At 45.6% G+C, this 13,753-nt stretch overlaps 1 protein-coding gene across 2 annotated transcripts in view; it reads right to left on the bottom strand.

The window, feature by feature from the left end:
• Window positions 1-13,743, bottom strand: part of STK32C (serine/threonine kinase 32C) — a 274,747-nt gene extending 261,004 nt beyond the window's left edge. For both annotated transcript variants that reach the window (XM_019556028.1, XM_019556029.1), the window contains exon 1: window positions 13,606-13,743. In XM_019556028.1, the coding sequence (XP_019411573.1) occupies window positions 13,606-13,690 (85 nt within the window). In that variant the 5' untranslated portion in view covers window positions 13,691-13,743. The remainder of the gene's footprint in view (window positions 1-13,605) is intronic.
• Between the last annotated feature and the right edge of the window lie 10 nt (window positions 13,744-13,753).

Raw genomic sequence — 13,753 nt, 5'->3', positions numbered from 1 at the left:
GGGGTGGGGGACTGGAGCCTGGGGGGCTGGAACCTCGGGGGCAAAGACTGGAGCCTGGGGGGCTGGAGCCTGGGAGGCAGGGGCTTGGGCCTGGGCCTGGAGCCTGCCTGCCCTGAGTGAGGCTCCACTGGGGGTTGGCGCAGGCTTCAGGAAACTGCTCTGTTCCCCTGCATTGCTTCAGGGAGTGAGGAGGCACCTGGCAGCAGGGCCAGGGAATGGAGCACTTCCTGGAGCCCGCGGAGTAGTTCCCCAGGGCCAGCAGAGCTGTGCCAGCCCCCACCCCAGCCTCCATCCTTGCTTTTCCTCACCTCAGGGAGGAGCCGCTGCCTGCCCCGAGTGAGGCTCCTCCAGCTCCAGGGAACTGCTCCGCAGGCTCTGCCAGCTTCAGGAAGTGCTACACTTCCTGGTCCTGACTCCACATGTGTCCTCGCTCCCCTAGGCAATCCAGGGAAGCGGAACAGTTCCCCAGAGCCAGAGGAGCCCATGCCAGCCCCCGCCTCTGACTAGGAGAGGAGCTTATCTTTACTAAGTAAAGATGCCACAGCCCAGCTCCATTCCTGGCAGGCGCGTGGCCTGAAAAAGTTTGTGCGTGGCCAAACTTTTACTCATGTGTGGCCGTGCTCACACACACCTTAGAGGGAACTCTGTCCCTGGGCCTCCACTTATCCCACTACCCAGGCCGGCTGGGGCCCCACTCACCCCAGCCCCTGCTCCTGCCTATACCCTGCTCCCTCCCTCACTGCTGGGGCCTCAATCTGCCCCTCCCCATGGCAGTAAGGGAGGGAGTGGGGCTGGGGCTGGGACTGGGGCAGGGGCAGGCCCTGCACAGCTGGGGTGGGGCAGAGCCACAAATGACTCATCCAGGGGCAGCCAGCGTGGGAGGGGGTGGTGGCTCCTGTCACTGCATGCATCCCAGGAGGGCATGGGGGGGGTGTGCCCCAGATCTGCACAGGGTGGGGTGTGTGACCGCTTCGGGCTGAGGCCGGGACTGCACAGGGCTCTTCATCACAGGGGGTTGGGCCGCACTGTGCTCAGGGGGGGTGGTGGTGGTGCTGGGAGAGGGAGTTGGGGGTGCTACAGTGAATTTTTGGGTGGCTGTAGCCCCACTCCCATCGCTACTGCTGCCCGTCCTAAGCACAGCCCAGCCCAGCCCCCACTGGGAAGAGCCCGGTGCCACCCTGGCCCCAGCCCACCCCATCCCACACACAGATCTGGGGGCACATGCCCTCTCAGGGTGTGTGTAGCAGCAGGAGCTGCCCCCCGGGATGAACCACTCACAGCTCCGTCCTGTGCCTCGCCCCAGCTATGCAGCACCTGCCCAGCCTCAGCCCCACTCCTTCCCCACGCCTGCTACAGTTGCCCAGTATCCATGGTTGAGCTGCCTTGCAATCCTACCTTCTGCCACGTGTTGGGGGGGGTAAGTCCTGTTAGCCCCCACTTCCACTGCCTATGTTGCGGGGGGGATAACTAAGCCAAATATCTGATAGTTCACTTTGTTTGATCTGCATAATTCAGACTCATTGGTTAAAATATAGCAAACATCTTCCTAAATGTTTTCCCTACACTCTTTCATCTAGTGATTCAGACTAATTACATGGCTGTAATATAAACAGCAAGCTGACTTTGATCAGATAAGGCAGTCTACCTAGGCTTGAAATGATATTTTAAATTAAAATACATTTAAAACCAAATTGTGCTATGGCAGTATGAACTACATTTCCTGGATTTTGTGGCTCTCAAGCAAACCTTTAATGTAGACATTTGTTAATGAGTATAGCCATTAAAGATGTTTTTAACATGAAGATAAAAAATTCATTACCCAATCTGATCTTTTTCCCCCACTTGGCTGTGGTGCCAATTAATGGACACACTTCATGGGAATAAAAGCAATGAAAAACAAACTTTTCAAACATAAAAAAATGTTAAGCTTCACCAGGAATACTCTAGTAACTGATGATTGAATGAATCACTTCTGATGTCTTAATGCCTTTACTCACTCCAATTATTTTCCAACAATTTTTTTTTTAAACCAAGCCATATGTTTTCAAAACATATTGGAAACATTCGTTTTATTCTTCTGTTAATTGTCTTTTATTAATCTGCAGAAGGAAAGACAGCAACTCCATATGAGGCATCTACCTGCTAACTGCCCTCTGCTTATTTCTGAGACAGTTAAACTGCCCAGACACAACCCTAAGTCTACACATTGCAGGTGCAAAACATCTGTTCATAATTCTGTTCAAACAAATATGTCCTTGAGGTAATGTAAGATCTGTGTGCAAGTGCTATCACTGGATCCACAAAACCAGGGGAGACAATGCAAATACTAACACTTGGGCAGATGTTAAGCTTTTAGAGAGCACAGCTGAATTTTCACTTGCTTGCAAGCATAGGACAAAGTGCAAGCAGAAATTTGGGCATATGACATTTTCTGTACGTTCTTGAGTGGAGGCTGAGGGCTGAAATATTGCTCCGTTAATATTTTCACATTTTAAAAAATTGATTTTTGTTTTCCCCCTAAAATCTTGAGATACTAATAACTTTGCTGACAGACCTTCTGAAGTACTATAAAAGGAATGAGATGTACCTCAAAAAGCATATTATCTAAGAGACTGCCATTATATGTGTTTGTGCTCCCTAGGGCTAGGGACAGAAGTTATACATAAGCTGGTTTAAGTGATCAGCAGGGATCCTGGTTTTCCCTCATAAAAAACATTGCAAATTCCCTGATAAAAAAACCACAGATACTCTGATAACAACCCCAAAATCTGTGATTAAAATGAAAGGCCCCCTCTGAGGCGGGGACATGGGCATGGCCAGATGCCAGCTGGCATGGCAGTGGGGGCAGGGAGGGCATTTATTTCTCCCCTGCCTGCCCCTGCTCATTCTTTACCAACTGCATGTCAAACCACTGTCTGCACAGCAAAGGTAACTTACACCTTGTCAAAATGTTAATCCAAGAGCCATCAAGACTGCAGTATGGGGCTAACAGCTTTGATTGTTTCTCAGTTATTGACCCATCTACCTAGCAGAATGTGTTTTGCTAACCAGAGACTTACTGGAGGAAGGGACAAGATAGGACCCTTCTTAAGGAGAAGACTCCATCCCCTCCCACCTCTGGCAGAGGCTAAAGTAAGTAGTTGACAAGGGGAGGGGGAGGAGGAATGATTCCCCTTAGCTCCCCCAGGTCACTGGGGAGGGAAAAGAGGCTGGGGAATTGGGGCTGGAGGGACTGGTCCCCTGCCACCTGTGAGCACAGGGCCAAGTCCTGCAGGACCAGACTGAGAGGTGGGAGGTGTTGACAAAGACCTGACACAACCATCATATGTATGTGCTGGAGATGGAGCTAAGGAAACAGGAGAGCATCCCAGACTGCTGGGCTGGTGTGACCAAAGAAAGCAGTGAACTACATTTACAGATTCATTAGGGGGACACAGTAAGGGATCAGAGATGCTCTGTTCACCAGGGCACCTCTTGGGGTAACAGGGAACAATGATCACAAAATAACAGACAGCAGATTTAGGCTAGAGATCAGGAAAAACTTCGTCATTGTAAGGGTGGCCAAAATTTGGAATGGGCTTCCAAGGGAGGTGGTGCTCTCTCCTATCTTGGGCATCTTTAAGAAAAGGCTAGACAGGCATCGGGCTGGGGTTATCTCTCCTGCCTAGACAGGGGGTTGGATTCCATGATCTGTTGATGTCACTTCCAACCCTAGCATCTATGAATCTGTTATAAAGCAGAAGCTGTAAAATAGAGACTGGAATACCTAAGCAAGGACTTGCCTTTTTGGTTTATTACATTCCAATTAAGTTAGATTAAGCTGCGCATGCTCTCACTGTGTTTTACTGGGCTGTATCTTAGCTTCGGTGATGGTTTTTGGTTGCTGTCATGTGCCTGAGGATGCGAAGTGCTGTGTTCAATACATGTTTGCTTCAGAGGACTATTCTTGTTCAAGCCTTTATGAATTCAATGCCACTACCTTTTTCCCCACCTCACCCTCTCAATCTGGCAGCATCTGCTCCCCCTTCCTGGAACAGGGGAGGGGAGAGGCGGAGCAGAAGCCTGACAGGCACTGCCTTTCCCCACCACCACAGACCGGAGCTGGAGTCCTGTGTGGGCCAGGGAGGGGATTTGAACCTCCACCCCAGCATGCTAGCCCCAGGCTGATGCCTGGTCATGCCCCCACCACTCCAGCAGGGGGGGAGGGGAAAAGTCTCTCTTCCCTCCCCTTAGGCAGTGTCTGGCAGGCGTTCTCTAGCATGCACCACTGCAGGCATGTGACTGCATTTCCTGCATTGAAGGTGCATGTCTGTCCACTTGCTAATCAGTTCATGCTGCACAGCTTAGACTAACCTGCAAAGACTGAATCCATTCTGCCTCAGGCTTTTTGACTGTCTGGACCTAGTCACATCTCCAATGACTTCGGCCTTCTTTCAACACACTGGGAGGCAGCCAGTATGTGACAGAATCAGGTCCAGAGGAAGTAGTTTAGAGAGATGATATGGAGGAATGTGAGGAGAAAAAGGAGAGATAAGTAAAAGACATGTAAATGTGATTAAATCTATATACAAGGGCCACGATGTCTTTACAAACAAACCACTTCAGCTTTGCTCTCAAGATTACCACAGTGCTTTAATAGGAATATGTACACTGAGGTGTGCATAACCCTATAGCTTGCCAGTACATTGTTTGAAATTAAAATGTAGATTATTTTAAGCACCTTACCCCACGTTTTGTGATTTCATGTCCGTTTCCATGGGGATGGGAGCAGCACTGTGGCAGTCGACAGCAGAGTTGTTAAAACTCTTGTAAATTTCAGCTGTGACTGCCAGGGAGAAGAGCAGGCACCATTTCTCATACACTACTTAACGCACTTTAAGAGCCTGTAGGGCCCAATAAATTCCTAAAGCCTAGAGGGTTCTGTCTTCGATAAAATAAAAGGTTAGGAAAACATCTTCAAGATGCTTAATACTTTTTTCCTACTTACATAGAAATAATTATTCCAGAGCAATAATGTTCCCAATCTGAGCACTTAAAGCAGACACTCCTGGAGCTGGACTTTTTTACAAGTTGAATGCTTTTCTGACTGACTAAGACTGAAATTTTCTAAGGAGATAGACTCCCAATTTTCGTTACAGTTAACTGTGTTTGGGACGTCTAATCCTCGTAAGTATTTGTGAAAAATCCCATTTTTGTTTTACAGTATACAGTTAACTGTTTTTAAGAAGAAAAGGCCTCACCACACATTTTTTTTCTTTTTCAACCATGGTAGACAGCCAGAATCACTAAAGCTTGGAAGCTGACCTCTAAAAAGATGAAACGGATCAGGAAACACCATTTGCCTCCTTCTTCTTGCTCCCTTCTACAAATGTAGGGAATTGAATGTGAGGTTTGCTTACCACAGGCCTGACACTTCCAGGTCTTCAATATCAAGGAAATGTACAGCTATGGCCCAGGGACCAGGGCTTTACCCAGTCCGATATACAAGAAAAAAATACCTTCCCTTAAAGTTAAAACTCAGTTTGACCAGATGTTTGTAAGCAAGCATCTCCTATTCTTCTAAACATATCATTCTACTAAAATCCTAAAGCAATAGTCAAATAATAGTCCTTTCATCCTGATTTCTACTACAGTGATTTCTGTTGCTATTTCTTGAGTCAGAGGTAATGTCTACATGTGCTTTTATGTGAGTCTAAACTTAATGTGCATTATAACTTAGTTTGCCTTATGCGCATTAAGGTGATTTAGACACACGTCTACATGTGCATGCTCTACGGTGCATTAACATGGTGTATGGACCAACTTGGGACTAAAGTTATTCCCAAGTGAGTTGACATACACAGCATTAATGCACCTTAGTGCATCTATATGTGTGCTAAGGTGCTTTAGCTATTCATGCCAAATTTGATACCTACTTTAGTATCAATTTTGGCAAATAGCCTAAAATCACCATTGTTAAGGGACATTGAGGGTGAGCATGTGTAGACCCATGCCCTTAATGTCCCTTAAAAATAGTTAATACGCCTTAAATTGGCACGTGTAGTCAGGCTCAGAGAATTCCAAACATGGATTTACTATGTAAAAAAAAAAAAAAAAGCATTACATTCTATGTAATTTAATTTGAAGAACGCTCCCGTAGTGCAAGCTTCCATAAGAATGGATCTGAATAAACAATACGACCTGTGCTGGCAGACTTCAGGCTTAGGCTCTTTGACAGAAAAGTTACTTTGGCTGCAAATAAGGAAAGAGGAGATGGTGAACCTGGTCTTATTCCTGTTCAGACAGAGAGTTTGTGTGGACTTGAGCGAAAATGAGATTAGTCACAACAGCAAATCAAGTCCTAATTAGACTTTAATACTAAAGACCCTTAGATCAATTAGAATTCCTAATTTCAGCTGGCATTCCACAGATGTGGTACAAAGACGACAAAAAGCCCTCATACCAAATCACTTCAATTTAAATGGAAAAATGACAGCTAAACTAATGACACCAGATACATTTATATGTTCCTGACTTCCTTTTAGTCAGTCATTTTGATGCTGTTAGAGGAGGCAAGATAGAAAATCCTTCTGTGGTTATGCTTTGAGTATAATATACAAAAAATAGCCTTAGTTGGGTTTTTTTGCGGGAGGTGGGGGAGGGAGTTGTATCTCCGATTGTAGGTGATGCTGGCACTGCCTGAAACTTCCTGGTATTGCCCAGTATCCTCCACTATATCTTGTTCTGGTTTTTTATAACTTTGCCTAATTGAAGTATTTGGGCTGAAATGTTCCTGTTTCAGTTTCATGCTGCTTGTTTCAATAAATGTGTTTCAACCATTTCCAAGAATGATAGGAGGGAAGAAAGATATTGTTTTGAACATCATTAAAAACAATTAACAATAATGTGCTGTTGAGAAGACCTAGATTCTCCATGCTATGGAGCTAAGACCCAAAGTATGAATTAAAGTTTATGGGCACTTTTAATTCTGACATTTCCTAACTTTTATGTGATTGAATTGAACTTTCACTTTCTTTTAATAGTCTTTGTGTGTGTAATAATAGCTTGTTTTGTTTCCTTTCTGCAAGTGCTGGTAAATATTAAGTTCCATGCATTCTTGGGTTTTCTTTACTATAAAAACAATTGCTAGAAACTTCCCATATCACTATCTTTTGTCTCAGGACTGTAACTTGGGGCAGGTGAGTGCAACACCAGAGCGGGTGCCAGGACGGCAGCCCCCAATAAGCCCATGCTGCCAGCCACCAGCTCAGCCTCAGTTCAGGCAGTTTATGCTAGGGCAGCCGCAGCCCATTCTGTTGCCACACCCTTCCCGCCCCACCCCACCCTTGCACTTCCCAGTGTGCCAAAGATTCAGGTTCTGTCTCCATCCAATCTCTTATTTTGGGAAACAGACTTTAAAGGGGAAAGTAGCTGCACTAGTTCAGTCAGAATGTCTAGCTAATTTGAGTTCAGTTCAGCCAGGGCTATGCCAATTAATAATTCTTGATACAGTTCAATTTGGGGCAGTCTTTTTTCCAGAATTTTTTTTATTGAAAAACAACTCCAGATGCCATACATAGCTATGGCATGTAACTCAAGCCACTTTATTTTTAGCAGGCACTGTAGAAGGCAAAGTTAGTTTCTATACAATTAATGGCTCTTCCACCTAAGTTCTAAAAGCATGGAGAGAACTACTCTGTGGGTGTGTTCTGTCGCTCCTTTGTAAGTTATCACAAAGCATAAAGAGATCTTTTCTTTTTCAGACCAACTTTTCAGTTGGTTGGAGCATAAGCTTGAAATGCTTTCTACCATTTTAAAGGTCAAACCAGCAAACATCAAAAGGGTGTATGGTGTAATCAGGGACAAGACTAAAAGCATATTTGTCCGGAAGCAGGTGACTTAACATTTAGTATCAATTCAGATCAAAATTTAGTAGCATTTTACTCATACACACATTTATTAAGAATTATTAGTTGATAGGTTGATATTGGAGGGGGGCTCAATCCTGAAAAATAGTCATTCTGGAAAAAAAATGGGGATTTTGGTAGATAAGCATCAGCTGAACATTACCTTGTACTGCAATACCATGGGCAGCAGGATTCATACAATTGTTGGACGCATAAACGGAATATTGAGCAAGCGTAAAGAGGTTATATACAGGGATTATTATTTAGGCTGGAAGGCTACTTAATGAGTTTGGACCTGTCAAGGGCCACATCCATCTCTTCTCTTCTCTTCTCTTCTCTTCTCCCAGAAACCAGCCAAAGCTGTAATTCACCAGGAGCCCCAACGCTCAGCTGTGAACCCAGGCAGGAGTTTCTGCTGTGCCAGGTGGAGTCAGCTGGGGGTGAAACCAGCACGTTCTGCAGCCCTGACACAGATCACAGCAGACATTGCCACATGCCAAGTGTGAGAGAAGCTCCTGCCTGGACCCAGAGCTGAAGCTGCTGGCAGGTTCTGCATCTGGGCTCCCGAACCTGCCAGCGGCATCCACAGCTGACGTTGCCACCCACACACTCTGGTGGAAGCCCCACTCAGGTCCACAGCGGGTGCCGCTACATAAAGGGCTGACACTGCCCGGCTGAAGCAGTCCTGCCTGCTCGCCCAGCACCACATAGCAGTTGGCGCTGCTAGCCACCCACAGGCTAGATCCAATGAGTTGGCAGCCATCCACTTGCAGGCCAGATCAAATCTGTTGGAAGGCTGGATCCAGCCTCTGGGCTCTATTTTGCACACCCCTGTTATAATACCTCTGTTTTTGACATTGGTGCAACTGTTACTGGGATACAGAATTCAGTTCTGGTGTGCAAATTTTCAGAATAATGAATCATTAAGAGATTAAAATAATTATTTTAAATAATCAATAAAATAAAGGTCTAGAAAACATAGCGTACAATGAGAGACTCAAGTTGCTCGATCAACATAGTTTATCAAAGAAAATGTTGAAAGGTCATTTGACCACAGTTTCATAGGTACCTAGACATGGAACCAAAGTTTGGTGATAGAGTGTCAGTCTAGCCAGCAAAAGTATAACAAGATCCAAAGGCTGGAACCAAAGCTAGGGAAATTTAGACACAAAAGAGGGCAGTACTTTTAACAGGAAAAGTAATTAATAATCAGAACAACATACCAAGAGTTGTTGCGTATTCTCCATCACTGGACGTTTTTTAATCAACAACAGATTTTTTTTTCCTAAAAGAGATGCACCAGCTCAACGACAACTATCACAATTAAGGCAGCAACTAATTCATGGATTCCTATGACTCAAGAGGCAGACCATATTCTCATAATAGTCTGTTTTGGCTTTGAAATCTAGAAATCTATATTTAGATTTATCTGAAAGATATTTCTGGACTTTGTTTTACTAACTAACAGATGTACAATAATTTTGTGTTTCTATAAACCCTTGTAGGATAACTAAAATTAAGTTAATCTTTCACTGTCAATTTTAGACTGTTATGTCTTTAATTCCACTATGCCTGTCATTAGGGACATGTATGATACAATTATAAAACCCAGACTACTTTTGCCCAGTTTTTTTAATTAACCATTGTGTTAAATTGTCATAATGTTAGTAACTCTTTCATGTTATGTCACGCATAAAACTGATGTATTAATTGGCTTTTTATTTGAGGAAATCATCAAAATGTTTTAAGAGATCTCCATAGCAACCATGCTGTGCCAGTAAATATGAGTACACCAGAACAACACTGTGATTTCTCTGAATATACTAACAAGCAATGATGAAAAAGGCAAGCACTACCTAAAAATATCTATGAAATGGTAATAAGTCTACACTCGTATAGGAACGCTGCATGCAAGTTTTCTTTTTATATATAATAATCAATCCTTTGACAACATTTCCTCATTTAGAAAGGTTTCTTTCTTTCTTTTTAAAGATATAGGTTCTGTTTAGAAGAAAATGCCCTCTAAATTATATAGTAAAGCTGCTGATTTTCTAAGGCATTTTATAATTGTCTTGCTCATTGTTCTTGTTGCCATTAACATTCTAAATGGGTAACACTTTGTGCTTCTACCATGCAACCACTTCAATAACAACGTTTTTGGAGTCTTCATAGAAGTTTCATGTACATAGAAACCATATGAGCAAGCCCTATATACAGTTAATTGCTGCACTAGGTTTCATGGTTTTTGCAGTATTGATCTTAACATCACTTTTATTTTCCATTCCAATTATATCACAACTCTGTACTTGGTTAGTTAGTTGTAATGTAGTAAATGTAGCCTGGTCATTTGTACCATTTACTAATACAGAAGAGATGCCCGTGTTAATAATTCTTCAGTCCTAATTACTTTGAATGGCTAGTAAATGCTTGTTAGTCAATACCCACTAGCTTATTTTCTATATTTAGCATATTTTCTAGCTGTTAAGAGCAAATGGTAGGTTCCCCAGTTTGACCTCACTTACACAAGTGACATCAATAAGAACTGCACTCAGGTAAACACGAGCATAATTGTGCCCTAAAGGTGCTAGTTAATATATACATTAGGTTCAGAATATTACACATCTGGTATACAATCCCAGCTCCACTGAAGTCAAGTGGAGATTTGCCAGTGATTTCAATAGAAGTAGTATTTTTCCTTACCACTGTAGCAATTGTTAATGAACTTAAAATTATGTAAAACACTGTCAATAAAATGTATTGGGGAAGGGAGGGGATTCTTATCTGTGGGCCTGAAAATAATCATGTAAGGCGTTACATAAATTTAAGGCAATATTCTGGCTCAGATTCAACAAGATACTTAAGATGGTATCTAACCATATGTTAATCCTTGCTTTGCAAACTTCTTATAGGTAGTCAATAAATGTTCTCCCTCAGGCCCTTACTTCATTTTCTTTCAGAGTATTATATTTCCCACAGTACTATTCTTAATATTTTCATGGCTATAAAGGCAGCATTCCTGATACTAGTGAGGAAGACAAACAGAATGTATACAATGATGCTTCATGAGTCACTTAGCATTAAAGCCTATTGTGCATCAAAGTAAACATATTATGTGCGATCACTTTAACAGAAGTGAATGTATTTATGATTTGTACTGGGACATCATTCATCATTGCCCAATCTTCTGGGTTTTGTTCTTATTCATAGAAAGGTCAGAATCTCACGTCATCAGTAACTTCTGTTTTCCTGTTGTGTTTTATTTTAAATTATCTGTTGTGTTTTATTAACAGTTTGTATCATCTTTATCATAGAGGGCCCAATCCAGCAAGTCTATGTGACATTCCTGTTTAAATCAATAGGATTTCCCAATACCTGTGACCATATAGAGTGAAGTTATGTTGATTATCAGATTATCACGCAGTATCTAAATACCAACTGTAAAAATCACATTGTCTAGCTACTTAGTAGAATATCAAATGGTATTTGAATGTCACTTCGGAGTGCGTCAAAAGCCATTCTTTCATCTGGGAATCCTGATATAGGAAAAATGAAATTGTACTGTTTACCTAAATGCTATAAGTTGAAAATTAAACTCCTTTACTCAGAAGAGGATAAGGCAGTGCTGGTCACATCATTACACCAAACATCCTGTACCAGTCCTGAATCCTCTAATAAGAGAACTACGACTGAAAGACATTTGAAAAATTAAGAGGGTGGAACAGGAGCGGGAAAAAGGATGAAGAACATGCTACAGTGCATAATTCACTATTGCCCAACATACTTTTCATTTGCAAACTACCCCAAAAGTGAACCATTAAAGGGACAGAAGTTACACATAAACCAGTTTAAGTGAAACTGCTTTAAGCCTATAACAGAACATAAGTTCAGTGCACATAAACCAATTTCAAAACAGCGGAAACTGGTTTCAGATAAACCTGGTTGAATGTGGTATCAGACTTAACAGATTTTGGTCACTCTGGTTTATGGAACTTCTGTCCCAGACCTTTTTCTGGTTTAAATTAAACCAGAAGCCCCAGCATCCTAGCATGCTTTGGAGCCCCGAGCTGGGCTGTGCCATCCGCTCCAGAGAGCAGGGCTGGCCCCTCCACTCTGCTCTCTAGCTGGAGCAGGGATGTGGCCAGACACCACCCAGCATGGCCCCCTAAAGCTAGAGAGGCAGGGAGGGGGTTTATTTCCCCTTCCCTCCCCTCTCCCCCCGGGGACTGCCTGGTCAGGCAGAGCAGCTCCTATCAGAGTAACCCCTGCCCCTCGCTGCTATAGCAGCAGGGGAAGGAGTGTGGCCAGAGCCAGCGGGCATGGCCCAGCCATCTGCCAGCCTCACCTGTGGCTGGGGTTGGAGGGGTAAGCCTGCGGGAGCTGCTGAAGGTGGGCATGGAGGGGCTGGCCCAGGCTGGGCTGTGGGAGCAGGGCCCTTCCCAGCAGGCCCGGCTTGGGCTGGAGCCACGGGAGCTGCGCAGCCAGATTGCTCTCAGCTTCCCATGCCCAGGCCAGGCAGGACTGTCATGGAGCTGCCGCTGACTGGGAAGGGCCCTGGTGGAGCCAGCCCAGGGTGGGTCACAGGAGCAGGGCCCTTCCCAGCCAGCTACGGCTCTGTGACACGGTGGACGGCTGCCGGACTCTGGGCCTGCCAGTGCGTCTGAGCCACGCCAGACAGCCACGAAAACGATTGACACATCCCATGAGGCCAATCCAGTTTCCAAGGCGCCCACCCACAGCTTCAGTGGCATTGCCTCCATGCCACTGCCCTCCAGGCACACCCAGGCTGGGGTCCCTACAGGCCAGAGTGAGGATTTAAACCCCACCCCAATCATATTTGACACCCCGGTGGGGGCCTGACCATGCCCTCCAGGTCAGATTCTCTCACCTTGGGGCTGTGGAAGGAAAGGGAGGGCTGTTCTAGTGCCCCCCATCTTCTAGCCTGAGCTTCTGCAGGCGTGGCTGCATTTCCTGAATCAAAAGTAAATGTCTATTCACTTGCAAATTGGTTCAATCTACCTAGGTGAGACTAACTTGCAAAGATTGAATCAGTTCAGGCTTGGGCTTCTCGAAAGTCTGTCCCTAGCCTAAGAGAGGCTGGGGTCGCATCTAAAAATGGATTTGGCTGATGCGAGTGTGGCTTCGCCTCTGCCACATGTGTGTCCCTGGAGGGGTTGGGTGAAGAGGAACAGTGCAAGGTGGGAGCTTTCTGAAAGCTCCTCTAAGTGGCCCCAAAAAAGTGGGGTGGAGAAAGATTTCCAACTAGCCAAACTGCCTCCAGTGTGGCAGCATGTTTGGGGGAAGTCCAGTTATTTCCATTCAGCTTTCAAGTGCAGGAAGCATATGGGGGTTCTACCAGCGATCTGGCTGGCTGCACTGCCCTGAGAATAACTTCGGGCTTGTCATTCCCAGGAGGGGGCTGGATCCTGCGCGGGCTACAGCTACTCCCCCCTCGGCATTTCTGTCTGTGCGCAACCTCCAGCCCCGCACAGCACGCGGGGGGCGCGTGCCCGAGGCTGGAGCGGGACCCCAGCGCCGCGCGGCGAGCACCGCCCGGGACACTTGCAAAGTTGGGTGCTGCCTCGCACGACCCCGCTGCCCAGCCAAGGGCGGGAGGCGCGGGCTGGTGCCGGGCTCAGCCGCCGGAGCGAGCGCCAGCCCAGCTCCTCCCCGGCCCGGCCGAGCAGTCGCCCCGCTCCCCGCGGCGCCGGCCGGCACTCACCGTCCTCCTTCTCGTCGAACACGGGTCTCTTGGAGGAGGACGTGGTCGCCCCCATCCTCTTCTTCCACTTGCTCCAGTGAAACATTGGGCGCGGAGGCGCGCGGGCATGCCCTGCCCCGGTGCCGAGCCGCTGCAGGGGTGGCCGCGG

Source organism: Crocodylus porosus, unplaced genomic scaffold, assembly GCF_001723895.1.
Source record: "Crocodylus porosus isolate Cpor-Errol unplaced genomic scaffold, CroPor_comp1, whole genome shotgun sequence".
In the NCBI taxonomy this organism is placed as follows: domain Eukaryota; kingdom Metazoa; phylum Chordata; order Crocodylia; family Crocodylidae; genus Crocodylus; species Crocodylus porosus.
This window is presented reverse-complemented; position numbering and strand designations above follow the sequence as displayed.